This window comes from Globicephala melas, chromosome 17, assembly GCF_963455315.2.
Source record: "Globicephala melas chromosome 17, mGloMel1.2, whole genome shotgun sequence".
Taxonomy (NCBI): domain Eukaryota; kingdom Metazoa; phylum Chordata; class Mammalia; order Artiodactyla; family Delphinidae; genus Globicephala; species Globicephala melas.
Genome location: NC_083330.1, coordinates 49,380,291 through 49,404,500, shown reverse-complemented (window position 1 = coordinate 49,404,500; position 24,210 = coordinate 49,380,291). Strand labels below are relative to the sequence as shown.

The following is a 24,210-nucleotide window of genomic DNA, read 5'->3' as shown; positions in this document are numbered from 1 at the left end:
TGCTGAATTTGAAAGCCATGTCTGACAGATAAATATTATTATAAAAAGCCCATGAAAACAGACAAGTTTCCTCAGACTGACACAACAGCTACAGCTTTTTCAGATCGTGACACAATTCCCAAAACAGTAAGCATAATATAGTGAACTCTGGTGGTGCTATAAATGTGTGTTGAATTCTCCTGACCTATGACAAATTCCTCTTGTGATCAATCAATTATGTGTAGAGGTTCTGGTCACAAAATGCAGTTAAACCAACTGACCCATAAAAGGTTTAGATTTTTAAACTAACCTAGGTTTTAAAAGGTTCTTGTTCCAGTCAACTAAAACGCATTAGCTACTTCTATGAAGAGCTGTAAAGTTGTTGAAAGCAATGAAAGACATGAGAATAGAAAAAAGGAAAAGAAACTGAACAGATTTTCCATTCTGGCCATTATTATTAGATTGACTTTTGAAAAGCAAGAATGCTTGCAATATGATAGCTGACTCTCTACTTACAAAGAAACCCAAAGTAGTTATGATTTCAAGCTCTGGGGAATCAGATGGACCTAGGTTTTCCCCCTTCCTTATCTATTTCTCCATAAAACAGTGGAAATAATAATAGTACATACTAAATAGGGTTTTTGTGTAAATAAAATGAAGAAATGAAATGCACATAGAGGATTGAGTATAGTGCCCACCACAGACTAAACAGGGGTTAACACTACTTGTACTTAATTTTCCATCAATTACCCTAAGGACTAAAGGATAATGTTGAAGAGTCTCCATATTTATTTTTGGTTTTTATTTTTGATATTAAAGTATTTCAGTTTTAAGAACTCAACTATTTTATATATTTTGTCTATTTTGAAAGTTTAATTTAAAAATATTAAAGGTTTTTCAATTAAGAACAGAATTTTCAATAAAGATGAAAGAAAAATTAGGTACTAAAAGTAAAAAAATAAAAATCACAGCTTGCTTTTCTAAGACCAGCAAAAGAAATCTCTACAAAATATTTAATGACCAGTTATACCTTTCTTCCTTCTTCCTATGGCATTCAGTCTAATCGAGAGTTTCCTAGACAAGAATTTTCAAATTATATGACTTAACTGTTCCTCTGCATTCTTTCTATTCCTCTACTCAACACTGATCTTACACTGAAAGCTCTTCCTTTTACCATATAAAACACAGTTCCTGGATGAAAGTAAAATTGAATTTGCTCACAAAACGGATCAGTTATAAACTAATTGTATCAACATCACTTAGAGTAGGAATCATCAGTGAGGGAACCATAAACTGGCATCATAAGTATAAGCTTATAACATCTGGTAGTCATAGTTTCTTTAAGGTCACTAATCTACTTTCCTCATTCATTTTTTTTTTTTTTTTGAACTGTATTCCTTTCTGGAATTTATAAACTCACCACTTCCTTACCTTTAAATATTTACTCATGCTGTGATGAATGATAATACACAATATTGTCAAAAGAGTAGGTGAACTAATAAAGAAAAAGGATTTGAAATCAAATGACTATGATCTTGGGGTGGCCTCAGCCTGCAGCAGCTTCAAGCAGGATTTCGGTTCCCCGGCCAGAGACTTAAGTCAGGCCTCGGCAGTGAGAGCGCTGAATCCTAGCCACTAGACCATCAGGGACAGTGGCCAGCGACAAGGTCCCTGGCTCGTCGGCTTTGCAGAAATGCATTCCCAGAGATGAAAAGTAGTGAAAAAAGTAAAGCATTTATCAGGAGGAAAAAGGGTACGTATGAACAGACTCACATGGGCAGACTCAGAGTCGAGAGTTGTGTGCTCGTAGTAGTTTACCTCACTTGTATGGGACATTTCTTCTGGGTTCCCTTTGGCCAATTATCTTGCTTTGCCTGGTTCTGGGTCTGTAATTGGTTTATCTCAGGGTCCTCCCACGTGTGCATGTGCATCTCTTAGCCGAGATGGAATTCTAGAGAAGAGGCCTATGGGTAGGTTGACATCACTTACTATGGGGTGACGCCCCCTCCCTTTTTGACCTCTGTGGAGCCTTTCTGCGCATGTGTAGTGGGAAAGGTCTCCTTGACTCTGAGAACGAGAAATATATGGTCCCTTTATCTTTCATCTGGGCAGGTCTTAGCTTCTCGTTCCTCCTGCTATTGTATTCATCTTGGAGAATCTGTCCACAGGGGATAAACTCCAGCTGCTCAGCCTGGGGCCCATCTATCTCCTGCCTCAACTAGAGAAATATACTTCCTCCTCTCAAAATAAATGAATAAAGAGATATAGATTCCTAGTATATATGGTGGATCTGGAATTAGTCTCAAATTAATTTTTAACCCCTTGGTAAATCATACTCCATGTACAGAATGTATTACTTTACCCAAAAGATTAAACCTAAGTGGAAAATGGACAGATTGCTACAAAATGTCCTGTATCACACTCCCAATTATTAAAGGTACACAGTTGAGGAAATCAAGACCTTCTAGCTAAAACTGTATTCACTGTCTGGCTAAAAAGTCATTTCCTGAGGAGCAAAGTAGTTTGCCTATACTGCTAAATCCCATCTGCAGAAACTAAGTACTATGAACTACCCTCTGTAGAATTAAGTGCTACTCTCTAGTCTCTTCAGTTTTTCACAAAGGACTCTCACAAAGAGAGCATTTATTTTCAACAAATTACAAATGTGAAGGCAGAAATAAATCTACCCATCTCTATTACAAAGAGACTAATAACAACAACAACCAGAACAGAAGCTGAAAATAGAGGAAATGTAGAGTTGCTGCAAATCCCATGAATAAGAACATGCTGTCCTAGAAAGAAAAGAGCTTCAGTCTAACATTGGTCTAACAGTCCTCCTTCCAGGATATTCCAGTATTTCCTCCTGAGATTACACCATAAACAAGCCAAAAACCTTTCCCCCAAGTGCCTTGCAGACTAAAAAAGATATCTGTGAATGTGCAATTTTTATTTCTCACTTATGCCTTACTTTTATTCCTTAGTAAAGGAAGATGGGGTAGAAAGAAAAATGTTACTTAACAATGCCATTTATATTTACTTTGGAATCCAAAAATATTTTTAAAAAGGAGGAAATTAAAGTTGAGCTGTTGTAGCTAACAAAAAAGGGCATACAACAGCATCCTGAACTTATGTAACATTCTGTTCTATATTTCATAATATATGACAAAGTCTCATCACAAAATAAGACCTGGATTGTGTTAAAACTTTACTCCTTTTTGCCTTAAATTAAAACTACTGTTTTCAAAATACACTTCCGTGACTTAAATAAAATATAAAAGGAGCAAATAGAGAATCATAAATTAGGTAACTAGAAAGTAGAATTAAGAGGGAAAAAAAGGATTAAATCCAGAATGAATAAAAAACAGAACACATTACTGAAGTTTTGATTTGAAGAAATCTTTTATATTTAAAATTACATCCTGTTAAGTATATCTGCAGATGACTCACATAGAATTTCATAAGAAGGCAGATATATTCACTGTTCTTTTAGTCAAAAAAAAAAAAAAACCTGTTAACTACTCAAAACCATTCAATTACAATATGTGTATATTATACTAGCCTTATAGAACAATAAATGTAAGAAGTGACTCTCACAAAAAGGGAATAATCTTGTTTTCCCCACAGCATATCAGGGGAAAAGAACACTCACTGCATAATCTTGAGATATATTAATTCACTATTATAGTTGGAGACTTCAAAACTCCTCTATCAGTAATTTGCAAATCTGACAGAAAATCAGTAAGGACATAGCTGAACTGAACAGTATTCTCAATTAGTTGGATCTAATTGACATGTATAGAATACTCCATCCAACAACAGCTGAATACATATTCTTCTCAAGCTCACATGGAACATTCACTCAGACAGAACACATTCTGGAACATTAAACATACCTTAACAAATATAAATCATAAAGTATGCTCTCAGACCACAATGAAATTAAACTAGAAATCAGTAACAGAGAAATAGTGCAAAAATCCCAAATTACTTTAGAACAACACACTGCTAATTAACACAAAATCATTAAAGTCTTGGGAGAAATTTAAAATATTCTGAACTAAATAAAAATATAACTTACCAAAATTTTAGGATACAGTGAAAGCAGGAATTAAGAGGAAAATTTATAGCACTGAATGCATATGTAAGAAAAGAGAAAGATCTAAAATCAATAATCTCAGCTTCCATTTTAGGAAACTAGAAAAAGAAGAGTTAATTAAGTCTGAAGTCGAAGAAAAGAAATAACAGAAAAAAATCAGAGTAGAAATCAGTGAAACAGAAAACAGAAAATCAATAGAGAAAACTCAACAAAACCAAAAACCAGTTCTTTGGAAAGATCAATAAAATTGATAAACCTCTAGCCAGGCTAACTAAAATAAGAAAAAGAACACACAAATAAATTATATCATAAATGAAGACAGGCCATCATTATTGATAATAAAGGAAAATAAAGGAATATTATAAACAACTCTATACCTACAAATTTGAAAACCTAGATGAAATGGACCAATTCCTTGAAAGACACAAACCACTAAACTCACACAGAAGAAACAAATCATCTGAACAGCCCTATATCTACTAAATAAATCGAATTAGTAATTAATAGCCTTGCAAAACAGAAAGTACCAGGCCCAGTTCTAGCCAACTAAAATGAATGAGCTACCAGTAAACATCAAGGTAACTCTATGAAAAGCTATGCAAAATTGCTGAGCAGTATGACAGGCATGATCATAGAAAAAAGGAAAAACTGAACAGATTTTCATTCTGGCCAATATAATTATATTGACTTTTGCAAAGCAAAAATGCATACACCACGGCAGCTGATTTTGTACTTACAAAGAAACCCAAAGTGGTATGATCTCTAGCTCTGGAGCATCTTCAGTGAATCCAGATAGATTCACTAGTGAATTCAATTAAACATTTAAGGAAGAAATTATACTAGATCTCTACAATCTCTTCCAGAAAAACAGAAGCAGAGAAAATACTTCCCAATTCATTCTATGAGGCCAGCACTACCCTAATAAAAAATAAACAAAGACATTGTAAGAAAGACAAAGTACAGACCAACATCTCTCATGAACATACATGCAAAAAAACCTCAACAAAATATTACCAAATTGAATCCAACAATGTATAAAAAAGATATCTATACAGTGACCAAGTGGGATTTAATTCCAGGTATGCAAGGGATATGCAAGGGATTTCAACATTTGAAAATCAACTGATATAATCCATTACACATAAATAGATGCAGAAAAAGCATTAGTCAAAATCTAACATTCATTATAAAAACTCCCGGCAACCTAGAAATAGAGGGTAACTCCTGCAACTTGATAAAGAACATCTAACGAAAAAATCCTACAACTAACATCATACATAATGTTGAAAAACGAAATACTTTCCCACTCCTATTCAACATTGTACTGGAAGACCTAGCTAATGCAGTAAAACAAGAAAAGGAAATAAAAGGTATACAGATTGGAAAGGATGGAATAAAACTCTTAGCAGATGACATAATTGTTTATTAAGAAAATTCTAAAGAATCATCCAAAAACTACTGGAGTTAATAAGCAATCATAGTAGGCTTGCAGGATGTAAGGTTATATACAAAAGTCAACTGCTTTTCTATATATCAGCAATGAGTAATTGGAATCTGAAATGTAAAACCATACTATTTATATTAGTACAGAAAAAAATGAAATACATGAAGTACAAAATTTTGAAGAAAGAAATCAAAGAAGATTTAAATAAATGAAGAGATATTCCATGTTCATATATATGGATAGGAAGACAATACTGTCAAGATATCAGTTCTTCCCAACTTGGTCTATAGACTCAACATGATTCCAATAAAAATCCCACCAAGTTACTTTGTGGATATAGGCAAACTGATTATTTAAAGTTTATGTAGAAAGATCCCAATGCCAACACAGTAATGAAGGAAAAGAACAAAACTGAATGACTGACACTATTCAACTTCAAGACTTGCTGTAAAGTAATCAAGATTGTGATACTGGCAAAAGAACAAACAGATCAGTGGAATGGAAGAGAGCACCTACACATAGACTCACACAAGTACAGTCAACTGATTTTTGACAAAGAAGCAAAGATAATGCAATGAAGAATGGATGGTCTTCTACCAAATAGTGGTGGAACAACTGGACAACCACACACAAAAAAGTTAATCTAGACAAAGTCCTTATACTTTTCACAAAAATTAACTCAAAATGGATCATCAACCTAAATGTAAAATGCAAAAGTATAAAACAACTAGAAGATAATACAGAAAAAAATCTAGGTGAACATGGGTTTGAAGATGCATTTTTAGATAGAACACCAAAAGCATGATCCATAAAAAAAACTAGTAAGTTGGATTTCATTATAATTAAAAACGTCTGCTCTGTAAAGACACTGTCAAGAGAATAACAAAATAATCCACAGACTGGGAGAAAATCTTTGCAAAATACATTGCTGATAAATATGTTATCCAAAATATACAAAGAACTCTTAAAAAACAACAAGAGAACAAACAAAACATGAACTAAAGATCTGGACATGTAAGAATATGAAAAGATGCTCTATGTCATATGTCATCAGAAAAATGCAAATTAAAGTAACAATGGGATACCACTAGGCACCTATTTAGAATGAAAGCACTGACAATATTAAATGCTGGTGAGGATGTAGAGCAGCAGGAACTCTCATTCATTGCTGGTAGAGCACAAGATGGTACAGTCACTTTGGAAAACAGTTTGGCAGTTTCTGTTACAAAACTAAACATACTCTTATTATACAATCCAGCAGTCACACTCCTTGTATTTACCTAAATGAGCTGAAAACTTAGGTCCACATAAAATCTGCACATGAATGTTTATAACAACCTTTTATTTAGTATTAGTGTCAAAACTTGGAAGTAACCAAAATGTCCTTCTATAGGTGAATAGACAAACTGTGGTACACTGAGAAAATGGAATATTAAATGTCAGCACTAAAAAGAAATGAGCTATCAAGCCATGAAAAGACAGGGAGGAACCTTAAATGCATTTTACTAACTGAAAGAAGCCAATATGAAAAAGCTACATATGATACGATTCCAACTAGATGATACTCTGGAAAAGGCAAAACTATAGAAAGATTAAAAACATCAGTGGTTCTCAGGTGGAGGGAAGGAGGGATGAACAGATGGAGCACAGGGCATTTTGAAGGCAGTGAGACTACACTGTATCATCCCGTAATGGCAGATACATGTCATTCCATAGAATGTGTAACACAAAGAATGAACCCTAATGTAAACTACAGACTTTGGGTGATAATAATATGTATTAGCTCATAAATTATAACATGAACCACATTAATACAAGATGTAAATAACAGGGGTACTCTGTTTGGAGAGAAAGGGGTATATGGGAGCTCTCTGTATTTCCCATTCAATTTTTCTGTAAATCTAAAATCTAAAATCTCTAAAAAATAAAATCTATTAATTAAAGAAAAACAGGGAAAAAAACCAGGCAAACACAAAATTCAGGGAGGTAGTTACCAATTTGGAGTTGACATGAGATGAGATAGAGAAAGAACACATAGGATGATGCACTTTCACTGGTAACGTTTTAGTTCTTAAGTTGGGTAGTGAATGAGTGAGTGTGATCACAAATACTCATTTTATCATTATGTCTCACAACTTACATATGTAATAAATATGCTTTTCAACTACTAAGTCAAATAAATAAAGAAAAAATATTCTACACTGAATATATGTGTATATGTCCTTTTTTCAATTATGTTGTGACATAATTAGTAAGATGTTTTATACAATAAGCATAAACACTAGTTAAAAAACTTCCCATGAATATGTACTATAGGTAGGCAACATAGTATAGTAGGTTTAGCTGTAGAACTCTGTCTTAATTCTGATTCTGTTTAATAGTCGTTCCTACATATGCCTGAGGGATTGCTTCCAGAAACCTTCACAGAAACCAAAACCCATGGATGCTCAGGTCCCTTATAGAAAACAGCACAGTATTTGCATATAATCTATGCATATCCTCTCCTTAAATCATCTATATATTACTTATAATACCTAATACAATGTAAATGCTATGTAAATAGTTGTCAGCATTGTGGCAACTTCAAGTTTTGCTTTTTGGAACTTCCTGGGATTGTTTTTCCAAATATTGTTAATCTGTGGTTGGTTGAATCTGCGAACGCAGAACCATCGAATGCAGAACTGGTGGATAAGGAAGTCTGATTATTTTAGTTTTGTGAACTTGAGCAACCGTACTTAATCTCTCAATTTCTGGTCTTTCAAATGGAAATAATAATCATATCTTAGGCACTTTATGAGGAATAAATAATAGTATGTGTAAGATATATATAAAGTAGAAAATGATACAGCAAATGTACAAAATAAATGTTAATCTCCTTCTCCTAGTTATAGTCTGAAGATTTTGAGAGCACGTATAGCAAAGAATTTAAGGGCACAGCTTACAGCCAGAATAGAATGCCTGGATTCAAACCACAGCTCTGACCTTTATTGGTCAGAGTATGGCTGTTATATGCCTCTGTTTTGTAAAATGAAGGTGAAAGCAGCAATATTTCACAGGTTGAGGATTAAGTAAAAAACTCATGGTAAGTGTATAGTGTTAGTATAAGTAATTATTAATATTTTAATCAGTATTATAATCATTAGCTGAGGTCCCTGGAAAGAGTTTTACATTTAAATTTGTTCTTAAAATTCTACCTGTGAGCTAATTTCTATACAGATGTAAGTAATTCATCATGTCATGTGTTTTCAAATATAAAGACCTAAAATACAAAAAAAAATTCATCTTGTCATATATTAGGGCCTAAAAACAACAAAAAAAGGAAAAGATGAGAAAATTCAGTGAAGTACTGATAGAAAAAAATGATGTTATTTAATATTTTGTGACTTTAATCTGATTAAACTTATATCCTTATAAAATGAGCTTATAACCTTCACATGAATTACAATTTACTGACAGACACTAAAAAGGCAGGATATAGTATATGGGTATATCAAATATACAAACAGCTTCAAGTAAATGATTAGAGATTAAAGTTTAGGTTATTTATCAGAATAAACTCTAAAACAGCCTTTAAAAATAAAGAAAACATAGCAGGATGGCTGAGCAGAAAGACCCTGAGTACATGAGCACACCAAAATTACAACTATTTACAGAACAACTATCAGTGAAACAGACCAGAACCTATCAGAAAAGATCTTTTACAACTATAGATATAATGAAGATGGGCAGCAGGGGTGGAGTCATGGTACAGTCAAGACCATACCCCTGGTAGGTGAACCAGAAACAGAAGAATAATTATTGCAGAAGTTCTCCCCAAGGAGTCTCAGCCCCACATCAGGCTCCCAAACCCAAGGGTCCTGTGCTGGAAAGACAAGCCCCCAGAATATTTGACTTTGAAGGCAAGTGGGGCTTCCTTTTGGAAGACCCAGAGGGTTGTAGGAAATAGAGACTTCACTCTTAAGAGGGCGTACACACTCTGGGACTGGGGACAGAAGCAGTAATTTGAAAGGAGCCTCAGTTAGACCTGCCTGTTGATCTTGGAGAGTCTCCTGGAGAGGCAGGAGGCAAAAGGAGCTTACCTTGGGGACACATACACTGGCAGAAGCCATCTTTGGGAGCTTGTTCTACCATGGGGACATTAATGCTGGCAAGTACCATTTGGAATCTTCCCATTACCTTATTAGCACCTGAACCCAGCCCTGCCCACCAACCTACAGGCACCAGTACCAGGTGCCTCAGGCCAAGCAACTAACTGAGCGGGGACACAGTGCCACCCAACAGCAGACAGGCTGCCTTAAGAACCCCTGAGCCCACAGCCTCCCCTGTACATTGCCCAGCCTACCAGAGGGCCCACCAACCAGTACACAGGCACTAGACCTGGGACCAAGGGAATGATCATGATATGATCAAAGAACTCAGGAGAAAAACAGATTAACAGAGTGAGAAATCTTAAGTGTTTAACAAAGAGTTAGAAAATATAAAAGAACAACCAAACAGAGGTGAAGAATCCAGAAAGTAAAATGAAAAATACACTAGAAGGAATCGACATTCGACTAAATGATACAGAGGAATGGAAAAGCGAGCTGGAAGACAGAGTAGTGGAAATCACAGAAGTGGAACAGAAAAAAAGAGAAAGGATAAAAAGAAATGAGGACACTAAGGGACCTCTAGGACAACATCAAGTGTGCTAACGTTCGCATTCTAGGAGTCACAGAAGAAGAGAGAAAGGGGCAGAGAAAATACCTGAAGACATAATCACTGAAGACTTCCCTAACCTAGGAAAGGAAACAGACATCCAGGTCTAGGACACACAGAGTTCCAAACATGATCAACCCAAAGAGGACCACAGCAAGACATACTGTAATTAAAATGGCAAAAATTTTAAATAAAGAGAATATTAAAGGCAGCAAGGTAAAAGCAACAACTTATATACAAGGAACTCCCATAAGACTATAAGCTGAATTTTTAGTAGAAACACTGCAGGATAGAAGGAAGTAGCACAATATATTTTAAATGATGAAAGGGAAAAACCTACAACTGAGAATACTTTACCTGGCAAGGCTCTCAATCAGATTTGATGGAGACATTAGAAGTTTTACAGACAAACAAAACGTAAAAGTGTTCACCAAATCAGTTTTACAAGAAATGTTAAACGGGCTTCTCTAAGTGAAAAAGAAAAGGCCACAACTGGAAACATGAAAATTACTAAACAAAAAAGCTCATTGGTAAAGGCAAATAGGTAGTAAATCAACTGCATAAAAGCTAGTAGGAAGGTTAAAAGACAAAAGTAGTAAAACCATCTACATCCATGATAAACACTTAAGGGATACTCAAAAGAAAAAAGTGTTAAATATGTCAAAAACAGTAAACGTGAAGAGAGAAGAGTAAAAATGCAGGGTTGTTGAAATGCATTTGAAATTAAGAGAACAGCAATTTAAAATAATCACATACATATATAGATTGCTTGCTCGCTGTGTGTGTGTGTGTGTGTGTGTGTGTGTGTGTGTGTATATAAAAACCTCATGGTAACCACAAACCAAAAATCTATAACAGATACACACACAAAAATGAGAAGGGCATCTGCATGTAACACTAAAGATAGTTATCAAATCACAAGGGAAGAGAACAAAAGAAAGGAACAAAAAAGTACTGCAAAAACAATTAACAAAATGGCAATAAGTACATACAGATCAATAATTACTTTAAATGTAAATGGACTAAATGCTCCAATCGAAAGTCATGGAGTGGTTGAATGCATACAAAAACAAGACCTGTATATATGCTGTCTTAAGAAGTCAGACACACACAGACTGAAAATGAGGAGATAGAAAAACATATGCCATGCAAAAGGAAATCAAAAGAAAGTCAGGGTAGCACTACTTCTATCAGACAAAATACTTTAAAACAAGGCTGTTACAAGACACAAAGAAGGGCCTTACATAATGATAAAGGGATCAATCCAGGAAGAAGATATAGCAACTGTAAATATATGTGCACCCAACATAGGACCACCTAACACAGAAAATATTAACAGAAATAAAGAAAGAAACTGACAGTAACACAATAATAGCAGAGGCCATTAACACCCCACTTACATCATCCCGACAGAGTATCAATAAGGAAACACTGGCCTTAAATGACACATTAGACCAGATGAAGTTAACAGATATATATGGAATACTGCATCCAAAAGCAGCAGAGTATACATTCTTTTCAAGTGCAAATGAAACATTTTCCAAGATACATCACATGCTAGGCCACAAAACAAGCCTCAGTAAATTTAAGAAAATTGAAATCATATCACGCATCTAATCTGACCAGAGTGATATGAGACTAGAAATCGACTACAAGAAAAAAAGCTGCAAAAAAATACAAATATATGGAGGCTAAACAATATCCTACTAAACAAACAATGGATCACTGAAGAAATCAAAAAATACCTGGAGACAGATGAATATGAAACACAATGATCCAAAATCAAAAGGATGCAAAAGCAGTTAAAAGAGGGAAGTATATAGCGATACAAGCTTACCTCAGGAAACAAGAAAAATCTCCAATAAACAACCTAACCTTACACCTAAAAGAACTAGAAAAAGAATAAACAAAACACAAAGTTAGTAGAAGGAAAGAAATCATAAAGATAGAAGCAGAAATAAATGAAATGGAGACTAAAAAAAAAAACAGAAAAGATTAGTGAAACTAAGAGATGGTTCTTTGAAAAGATAAACAAAACTGATGAACCTTTAGCCTGACTCATCAAGAAAAAAAGAGAGAAGTCCCAATTCAATAAAATCAGAAATGAAAAAGGAAGAGAAATCATAACAGATTACTGTGGACAGCTATATGACAATAAAATGGACAACCTAGAAGAAATGGACAAATTCCTACAAATGTACAATCTCCCAAGCATAAACCGGGAAGAAAGAGAAAATGTGAACAGACCAAATACCAGTAATGAAACTGAGTTAGTAATAAAAGTTCCCATCAAACAAAAGTCTAGGACCAGACGGCTTAATAGGTGAATTGTACCAAACATTTAGCAAAGAGTTAACACCCATCCTTCTCAAAGTATTCCAAAACACTGCAGAGAAAAGAACACTTCTGAATTCATTCTATGAGGCCAGCATTACCCTGATACTGAAACCAAAGATATCACACACAAAAAAAATTACAGGCCAATATCAATGATAAACATAGGTACAAAAATCCTCAACAAAATATTAGAAAACCGAACCCAACAAAACATTAAAAGGATCATACACCATGAGTAAGTGGGATTTATCCCAGGGATGAAAGGATGGCTCAATATCTGTAAATCAATCAGTGTGATATACCACATTAACAAATTGAAGAATAAAAACCAGATGACCATTTTGATAGATGCAGAAAAAGCTTTCGACAAAATTCAACATCCATTTATGATAAAAACATTCCAGACAGTGGGTATAGAGGGAACATACCTCAACATAATAAAGGCCATGTACGAGAAGCTCACAGCTAATATTATACTCAATGGTGAAAAGCTGAAAGCACTTCCTCTAAGATAAGGAATAAGACAAGGATGCCCAATCTTGCCACTTTTATTGAACACAGTACTGGAAATCTTAACTATAGCAATTAAACAAGGGGAAAAACAAAGAGATACACATTGGAAAGGAAGAAGTAAAACTGTCACTATTTGCAGATGGTATGATACTATACATAGAAAATCCTTAAGATGCCACCAAAAGACTACTATAGATCATCAAGGAATTTGGTAAAGTTGCAGGATACTAAATTAATATACAGCAATCTATTTCATTTCTATACACCAACAACAAGCTAACAGAAAGAGAAATTAAGGAAACAATCTCATTTACCATCACATCAAAAATAATAAAATACTTAGGAATAACCTTACCTAAGGAGGTAATGATCCTATACTTGAAAAACTGTAGTGCACTGATGAAAGAAATTGAAGATGACACAAACAGATGGAAAGATACACTGTGTTCATGGATTGAAAGAATTAATATTGTTAAAATGACTATACTACCCAAGGCAATCTACAGATTCAATGCAATTCCTATCAAAATTCCAATGGCATTTTTCAGAGAACTAGAACAAATATTTTAAAAATTTGTATGGAAACACCAAAGACCCCAAATAGCCAAAACAGTCTTGAGAAAGAAGAACAAAGTTGGCGGTGTCACACTCCCTGACTTCAGATTATACTAAAAAGCTATAGTAATCAATACAGTATGGTAGTGGCACAAAAACAGACACATAGATCAATGGAACAGAACAGAGAACACAAATATTAACCCACATATGGTCAATTTATCTATGACTAAGAAGGCAAGAATGTACAGTGGGGAATAGACAGTCTCTTCAATAAATGGTACTGGGAAAACTAGATATCTGCATGTAAAAGAATGAAATTAGAACATTTTCTCACACCATATACAAAAATAAACTCAAAATGGATTAAAGAACTAAATGTAAGACCAGAAACCATAAAATTACTAGAAGAAAACTACTAGGCAGAACACTATTTGACATGAATCTTAGAATTATTTTTTTGGATCCATCTCCTCAGGCAAAGGAAACAAAAGCAAAAATAAACACACAGGACCTAACTAAATTTAAAGCTTTGGCACAGCGGAGGAAACCATTGACAAAACGAAGACAGCCTACTGAATGGGAGAAAACACTTGCAAATAATATGACTGATAAGTGGTTAATATCCAAAATATATGAACAGCTCATATAGCTCAGTATCAAAAAACCCAATTAAAATATGGACAGAAGTCCAGAATAGACATTTTTCCACAGAAGACCTAGAGATGGCCAACAGGCACATGAGAAGATGCTCAACATTGCTAATCATCAGGGAAATGCAAGTCAAAACCACAATGAGATATCACCTCACACCTGTCAAAATGGGTATCGTCAAAAAGAACACAAATTAACAAATGCTGGCAAGGATGTGGAGAAAAGGGAATCCTGGCACACTTTTGGTGGGAATATAAATTGGTGCAGCCATTGTGGAAAACAAAATGGAGGTTCCTCAGAGAACTAAAAAGAGAACTGCAATTCTATTCCTGGGTATATACCCAAAGAAAACAAAAACACTTAGAAAAGATATATGCACTCCAATTTTCCTAACAGCATTATTTACAATTATTTACAATTTAACCAAGATATGGAAGTTACCTAAGTGTCCATCAACAGATGAATGCCTAAAAATGTGGTGTATATACATATACAACAGACTACTACTCAGTAGTAGTAAAAACAAAATTTTTTTAAAAAAATAAAAAAACAAAACCCAAAAAAACATAAAAAACAAAACCAAATTTTGCCATTTGCAACAACATGGATGAACCTAGAGGGTATTATGCTTAGTGAAATAAGTTAGAGACAAACAAATACTGTATGTTATCACTTATAGGTGGAATCTAAAAAATAAACTAGTGAATATAATAAAAAAGAAACAGACTCACAGATATAGAGAACAAACTAATGGTTATCAGTGGAAAGAGGTGATACAGGGGTAGAGGTTTAGGATGCAGAAACTACTATGTATAAAATAAATAGGCTACAAGTATATATTGTACAGCACAGGGAACATAGCCGGTATTTTATAATAATTATCAATGGATTATAATCTACAAAAATTTTGAATCACTATGTTGTACACCGGAAAATAATATAATACTGTAAATCAACTATACCTCAATAAAAAACGTATAAGGAAAAGATAAAGTTAAGCATGTTTCATCAACATGGTTCTCACCCAAGCTAACTGGCAAAGGTTTAACTTTATTCCATATATTTTGGAGCATATTCTAACTATTAGTCCTATTATCTTTGAGACTTTAATTCATTTACAAAATGCAAATAATCTATCTCTGGTTAACACACAGTTACTGAGCATTTAGAAAACTGTCCTAGTTTACATAAATATATGGCCATATCAATACTAGCTATAAGACTATTTATTACTTAAGTAATACCATTCTACTAATCAGTTGAGTAAAGTTATGAAGAACTGTAAGAAGTTACAAAATACGAAGTCCAAAAATGAGAAATTTTATTTGTTCTAAAATATTTGTTATACTCCTAGAAAAATTATTTTTTATTTTCAGTTTTAAAGTGGAAGAGCTCCCTCTCTGGCAGAATCTTAGAGGAAATTTCAATCTACAAAACAAGTAAAAGAACTGCTATCATTTTAATTTGTATTTCCTTAAGCCTTTCTCCTACCCTACAGCTTCTAGGATTTCTACTCCAAAGCAAGGAAAACAGCTAGAAAACTGGGACTTGCGCTTGTCTACACACCAAGACACATCATAATGTATTGTACCATTTTATAAAACTCTCAAAGACATCCTGGCGAGGTAATGAATATGCTAGGGTCTAGCTGTCTCTGTGCTCCATGACAACTTAGTTCAGTAAAACACTCGATATGAATTTTCACCTTTAAAATGGGAAGTAATACTACTGACTTTGCAAGGTTATTGTGAAGGTTAAGTGAAACAACATATATAAACTCTATGCGCAGAGCTGAGGACCAGTGAGAAGCACACTCTCATATCTGAAAAAATAACATAACAGCTTCCTATGAGGTTAAAAAGGAATTGGTGACTGTAAGTGTGTGATGTACATTATAATGACCTATAAAGTTGGTCTCTCTCTCTCTCTCTCTCTCTCTCTCTATATATATATATAAAGTTGGTCTATATATATATATATATAAATATACATATATATTTTGAACTATACAGTTCAAAATATCCACATTTTGCCTGTATTTGTAATAAATTAAACTATATTACAGTATTAGCAAACTAATGATAAATGTTAATTCAAACTGCAAATCAAAAAAATACATGCATAGCATCACTGTTCTTGGTTTAAAAAAAAAAAAAAGCTATGTTAATTGGCTAATCTGATAACCTGATCAGAATTTTAACAAATCCAATCATTTCAGATGCCTAAACCACTCTGTGCTGATGTTTCATAAACAAAAACTTGAAATCATTCAACTTAAAAATAAAAAGACATAAAAAAGTACTCTCCAGCCAAATTACACCACCACCAATGGAAATCATTTTGATATTTTTACATGTTTAACATTTAAGGGTGGCAAGCTGCTTTGGGGGCATCTTCCAAAGTCACTCCCGGTTCTAAGTATATGTCTAGTCTCATTTAAATCATCTATAATCTCAGTAAAAATAAAATTAATATTCATAAGGCAAGATATAATCTTAAATTACCAAAGAAAAAACAACTGGCAATACATTTTCTAACAAATAATGCATACATACTTATACTGAAAAATATCTAGGATTCTTAAAATTAGTAAGGTTGAGTTAGATATTTCTTAATTAGAGTATCATTTATCATCATAGAGTATCATTATCATTCTGTATTAGGCAACAATGCTTGAAACTTTTTGGATAGCTTGAGAAAGACTTTTCTTGGATTGCTAAAATAATAGTCTTAAAACACAAAATTATAAATGTATTTAGTCTGGGATCCAGTCAATAAAAATTAAAGTTAATTCACTAAGATAGTTCTACTAAATTTATTTTTAAGCAAAACAAAAATTCCAAATATTTTCCTACAAAGTTAAATTAAAAATTAAGGCAGTAATAAAGGTTTGATAACTTCCTGTTGATGTAGAACATGAAAACCAAAACACTTCCACAAACCAAAATTACAGTCCCTTATTCATTTCCTTTTTGAAGATATTTATGATTAGCAGAAATAGCTTAAATTAAGGTATGCTTTTATAATCATACAATTTTGTATTCTATAAATATTCTCTATACTTAAACTTTTAAATTATACAATTTTTCAGAATGTCACCATACAAAGACTAATAAATATAGAAACTGAAATCATCGACTAAGATTTACCAGAGTATATTTTTGATTAATTGGTTGATGCCTTCTCCCCTTTTTCCCATACCAGAGACGAGACATTTCCTTTCCAGGGCAAATTAAGTTACATCAAATCTCCTAAGAACTGTTTTAGAAAGCATTCTTCCTCTGTCAAAAATACATTTCTAGCACAAGAGCCCTACTACAGTGACAAAACAGTTTGCTGGAGACAAAGATTTGATTGACAAGACAGAGAGCTAATCACTAAGTAGTATCCATTGCAAAGATAGTCCTGAGTGGAGACTGTAAAGCTGGGGAGGGAAGAGAGGATTTCCCATGTTTAAGTTTGGTTGCACTGTACCCAAATGTGCAGAGAAAGGATTCAAAAGCTTAAAGATACAGAGCATGTATTTCCAAATACCAGTACACTAAGAAATATACTAAAAATAACCCAGTCATAAAAAAGTAATCAGTACAGTTTCCAGAGTCCCTCCCAAAGTACACAAATGATTTCAATTAACATTTTACTATTTGCTCATACAGTCATAAAATTCTGTTCCTTATTTACATCTAAGAGTCCTATAAAATTTCATCTTACATGTATTTTTTCAGCAGTAAAACATCCTTTGAGGACCCTTCAATCCTCAAACTTTTAGAATGACTATGTAAAAATGAAGCCAATCTACTACAAATAAAGCCTATACAGATATTCAGTGTGATCTGAAAATTCCTTTTAGTGTTAACACAGTCCATTTTTAAACTGCATTTTCTAACATCTAGTTTCTTGAAAAAGTACTTATATTTACTATGCCTATGTATACTTCACTAACCAGGGGTATCCTGAATATAAGTGAATTTTTAAGATTAAATATTATTATGACTATAAACTATAATCACCTAGATTACCTCAATTTTAACTAGAATATCAATGCCATATGATACACTGAATATTTCTTCCATTTTAAGCTAAGACTGCTCCTCCCCCTTTACCTTGTTGTGTGTACACACAAAGCTGTGCACACAATGCCACCCTTCACACACACACAGCTACCTTTCTAGTATACACAACGCTGCACCATACCCACACCCCCCCCAACTCCTTCCTGCACATTCCAGCATGTGCATGCACAAGACACAGCACACCCCCTGATGAATATCCACCCTGCCGTGCCACTCATACCAGCCACCCCCCCTAACTCCCCCACCAGCTCCACCACACTTACCCTAAGATCTCTCTCCCACAGTCCCTTGTAGGCACACTATACCCATCTCCACACCAGCTTTAGTTCAATTATATACATAGTGAACTGTGGTCGCCAACCCCCATCCCTGCACTCCCTCTGCACACACCAACAGCATTAGATAATTTGGTGGTAGTGGGGTGCTCTTTTGAAAACTTATCATTACTTCCAGCCGAATTTTCTAGAATTAAAAATATATGCATACCAAAATGTGGTTTAAATGAGATTTTTAAAAATATACACACATGCACCATGCAAAGGATAGCCTATTTCATTGGTTGTCTTACTCAGCATACATCTCCACACCTTCTTCCTAATACAGTTTTGATTTTGCTAAGGTATCTTTTCAGCCATGTGTTTCTGAGAAGGCTGGCTCCATGCCTAGACAGGATGGGTTCTTAAAGATCTAAACCAGTGGGTCTCAAATTTAACCTACACCAGAATCACTTGGAACATTTGTTAAAACAGAATACTGGGCTCCAAAACCAGTTTCTGATAAGCCGACTGCAATGGTGCCTGAGAATGTGTATTTTTTAATTTTTTTTTTTTTGGCTGCGCTGCGGCTTGTGGTATTTTAGTTCCCTGAGCAGGGATCGAACCTGGGCCCTGAGCAGAGAGTCCCAACCACTGGACCATCAGGGAATTCCCTGTACTTTTTAAACAAATTCAGAGATACTATTGCTGCTGGTTGTGGTCTAGGGACCACACTTTGAAAAACAACTAAACTACAATGAGATATCACTTCACACCGGTCAGAATGGCTATTATCAAAAAGACAAGATATAACAAGCATTGGCGAGAAAAAGGAGAAAAGGGAAACCCTTATGCACTATTGGGGGGATTGTAAATAGGTGTAGCTACCATGGAAAACAGTATATTTTTTGAGGTTCCCCCCAAAATTAAAAATAGAACTACCATATGATCTAGCAATTCCACTCCTGGGTATTTATCTGAAGAATGAAAACATAAATTTTAAAAGATACATGCACTGCCATGTTCACTGCAGCATTATTTACAATAGCCAAGATATGGGAACAACTTAAGTGTCCATCAATGGATGAATGGATGAAGAAAATGTGGTATAGATACACAGTGGAATACTACGTAGGCAAAAACAAAAACAAAAACAGGAAAAGACTGAAATCTTGCCATCTGAGACAACATGGATGGACCCTGGGTTCATTAGCTAAGTGAAATAAGTCAGACAGAGAAAGACAAATATCATATGACCTCATTTATATAAAACAACAACAAAAAATGAAGCTCATAGATAAAGGAAACAGATTGGTGGTTGCCAGGGGGGTGGGGGGTGGCATTGGGGAGGGCAAAATAAGTGAAGGGGAGCTCAAAGGTACAAACCTCCAATTATAAAGTAAGTCATGAGGATATAATATATAGCATGGTGAATATAATTAATAATACTGCATTATATATTTGAAAGTTGCTAAGAGAATAAATAGATCTTAAAAGTCTTTATCACAAAAAAGATTAACTAGACTTACTGTGGTGACCATTTCACAGTATATATAAATATCAAATCATAATGCTGTACACCTGAAACTAATATGTTATATGTTATTTATACCTCAATTGAAAAAGAAAAATCAACTGGTCTAAGCTATTTTAAGTGTGATTTTCTGTTTCTTGAAGCCAAATGCTTCCATTTAATAAATACAATATCTACCTAGCAGACATAAAATGAGCTCAGTAAATCTCCTTCTTGCCCTTTCTTTTTTCATAATACTCAGAAAACATAACGCTAGGTCATTTAAATTTGTCTAGACACCCCAGGGCTTGAAGCAGATGTCAATTTAGCATTAAAAATGTAAAATGACAGGCTATAAAATGAAGCACTTTTAAAAACATAACCAGCTTAAGGTTGAACATAATCTGTTCTCATAATTCACATATTCAACTTAATTTTTTTCCTTTACTTTCTTTATCAGGGCTGAAATTACTGAATTACCTTATATCTGATATCCTCTAAGTTGGGAGTGGTCTACTAGAAGCAATAATACATTATCTACCTACTCAATATTTAAAGTAATATTTTAATTTTTAAAATCATAAAATAGTCTGTCATTCATTCATCCCTTCTCACAATATCAATTAGACATTTTGTGCTTTAATAGAAATTTTATAGTCTATAGCTTTTGGCTAGTAACTGAGATAGATTATTAACAGGGAAAGCAAAGCATTGGTTCAATACTTTCCTGAGGTAGTTAACATCAGTAATAGTCAAAACAGACCATAATGACTCCTGGGTGCTAAATGCTAATATGAAAAAACATAATAGCCTAGAACTAGAGACCTACTCTACAGCACAGTGCCTATAATAATACTGTACTATATACTTGAAAATTTGCTAAGAAGGTAAATCTTATGTTAAGTGTTCTTATTACAAAATAATAACTATAAAGAGGTGAGAAGAAACTTCTGGAGACGAATGTTTACGGCATAGATTGTGGTGATGGTTGCATGGATATACACGTCTCCAAACTCATCAAGTTGTATATATTAAATATGCACAGCTTTTTGTATATCAATCATACCTCAATAAAGAGGTTTAAAAAATACTCAATATAGAAATATTATATAAGACGATCTGTATTAACTCATAAATTCTAATTGTTTTTAATGCTTTTGATTTATGAATTTTTCATATTTACTAAATTTCTTTGGCATTATGATTTGTAATCCTATGTGATTAGATCAATGTAAAAAAAAGTATATTCTTCTTTAATTGCTTTTATCTGAGAAATGTGACCTCTACTTAGTGACTTAGAGATAGAGACTACTTTCATTTTGAACAAAATCAATTCTGTATGGATTTTTCAGGCTAGACTAAGAGATCAGGAATTTTGTTTTATATATTGACTCAATTTTAATTTTGCCATTACTTGTGCTTTAATTCAAAAAACAAAACGAAACAAAAAAACAACCCATGTGTTTAAGAAAATGAACACCAGAATACTCATTGTCTGGCAGCTTAAGAAGTAAAACATTAATCAAACAATTGAAGCCTCCTGATACTGGTGCTTCTTAGAAGTTGCAGCCATACCAAACTGTTAGTCTTCTCTGAGAAACCTAATAAACAACCACAGCAATAACTCTAATTAATTAGTGACAACTAAGAAAACAGAACTGATTCCACATGATGATTACCACATCCTAGTGGAAAGCCAAATCAATAAGGATATAATATGATAAATTTTATAGCCTAAATTGCTAAGATTAGGTTAAATATATTAAATTTATATAATTAAAATGGAGAACATTAAAAATTAATGTCAAAATGGGAAGATCCTATAAATGAGTTACAAAATTATCTACGCCAGAAAGCAGATTCTAAAATACTTGGAGTAACTACAAAACCTTTGTACAGGTTTATTTAATAAGCAGCCAATATATTTACACTTACACTTTCACTTAAATGAAAGCTTTGATTATTTGAGAAAATGTGAGTCATGTCAAGCACCTAAAAATGAACAAGTCATATCAGAAACCAAACACTGAATGGAACATATTTTTAACAATACTTTGGCAAGTGTAAGAAGTAAGAAGTAAACCAGAGTAATCTTCTAATAACAATCATTGCTTTTAAAAATGAAAAGCACTAATACATTATATAATTTACTATGGGCATGTAATTTTAGTAAATCCATATTTTAAAATTTAATCAACAAGGATAAACCTGGGGATAAAATCTTACTAAACTTGTATTTTAAAATTTAACCAACAAACATAAGCCCGGGAGGTAAACTTTTAAATAAATCAATTAAAGCTAATTTAATAAAGTCAATTTCTTAGTTGTTTTGACCACTGGATATTTTAATTAGTAGGTCTGGAGTATGAGAGATACTGCACTACAAGTGGTATAAAATTAACTTTAGAGATGAAAAAAAATTGAAAACTTTTTCTGCCAGCTCTTATCCCAAAAGGAGTGGAATGTCAACCCAAAGGAAGTGGTACAACAAGCAATTTTAACTTCAAAAGTTCTACTTTTGAGGCATGTCATCAAGCAGCAAGACTGGTACACTCAACACATGTGACAAGCTGAAACCTAAAACTTTCAGAGGATTCTAGTAGAGTGCCTATTGAAGTTGGTATTTGGGGTCGAGGGTAATAAAGCCTGAGGGGTGTAGTTATGTGCCATGGTACCTGGTGATAGGATAAAACTGATCTGTATTACTGTAGCATCATTTTTATTTCGTGATAAGAATTTTAAAAGTTTTTTAGGTACATCAGATAAATTAAGACGATAAATGCAAAATTCACATGAACCTTAAAAATAAAACAGGCTTCAAAGTTATTTCAGGCTTACTGTGGTAGGCACTGCTTTAGACTATACCACTGGACACTTGGGTACTTGTCAAGTACATCAAACTTTAAAGCGCATTTTATAGATAAGTTCAACAGGCATAGACCAATGAAAAAAAAAGTATGGAAGGCCTGGTATATTTCTCGATTTCCCTTTCCTTGTAGTGCCTCTGAGTACATAAGGTGATAGGAGTCCTTTGGTATATAAGGGAGCTATGCCTGAAGTAACTATGTCAGGATTGCTACTATTGATAAGAACTCTTTTTAAAAATCAAAGCATAAAATGATTAAAGAAAGTTTCTCCACAGTGAAGCAAATTTATGTTTTTGGTGTGCAGATGCAACACCAAAATAAGGGGAATATTTTGAAAATGTTTTATACATTGTAACTTGCATGACAGACACCTGAAAATTAAAGTATATTATGACCAATATAGTCTGAAAGTATCTTTTGTCTTAGCATTATATATGTTTAACACAACACCCAAAGTGGTGGCTTGGGGTAGTACAGTAGTTATTCCACCTCTACTGTACAATGTAATCACCTGAGGAGCTTTAAAAGAACACTGATAAGTAGGTCCCACCCCAGGGCTTCTGATTTAATTGCTCTGAGGTGACCCTGAGTATTAAGATTTTTGAAAGCTCCCCCAGATGATTCAAAGGTTCTGCCTAGGTTGAGAACTTGGTGTGGTAAAAGAGTATAGTCTCTGAATTACAGATTAACCACTTTGAGGATTTTAGCTAAAATTAAGCTTAAGAAACAAGCTTAGAGAAATTATCTGTAAAATAAAGATAACAGTCTATGATTAAGTGGGATGCAATAGATCTAAATATTGATTTATAGGAAATTCAAGGCAGAAGAACATGTCAGTAAGGCTGTGGGGATGTGATCAGCAAAATCCAGACTATGGGACATTCTACAGGAAAAATACGATTTCTTAAAAGCTAAAATTACAAGGTAAAAAAGCAAAGCAAGGCAAACAAATGGAGGGAGAACCTACATCTACAGAGAAATAAGAGACGTTTTAACTAATCGGAACATCTAAACCTTAGTTGGATGCCAATTCAAACAGCAAACAGTAAAAATACATTCATATTACGTGTATTTTAAACATTTTATCACATTTGAAGAAATGTGAACTGGGGAAAAGGAAGGATTACAGATAAAATAAGTTGAGAAAGCTGAGTGGCACATGCAAATTCACTATACTATTAATCTCTGTATTTATGTATTAATCAAATCAAAGCACAATCATCAGCAAAC

General features: G+C 33.8%; 1 protein-coding gene across 5 annotated transcripts in view; it reads right to left on the bottom strand.

Moving 5' to 3' along the window:
* OXR1 (oxidation resistance 1) overlaps positions 1 to 24,210 on the bottom strand; it is a 451,238-nt gene that overhangs the window by 15,743 nt on the left and 411,285 nt on the right. The window contains exon 1 of one of the 5 annotated variants that reach the window (XM_030863087.3): positions 17,423 to 17,607. The exons of 3 other annotated variants lie outside the window; for them this stretch is intronic. In XM_030863087.3, coding sequence (XP_030718947.1) covers positions 17,423 to 17,488 — 66 coding nt within the window. In that variant the 5' untranslated portion in view covers positions 17,489 to 17,607. Of the gene's footprint in view, positions 1 to 17,422; positions 17,608 to 24,210 lie in introns of those variants that run through there. One more of the 5 variants, XM_030863088.2, reaches the window with a different exon arrangement.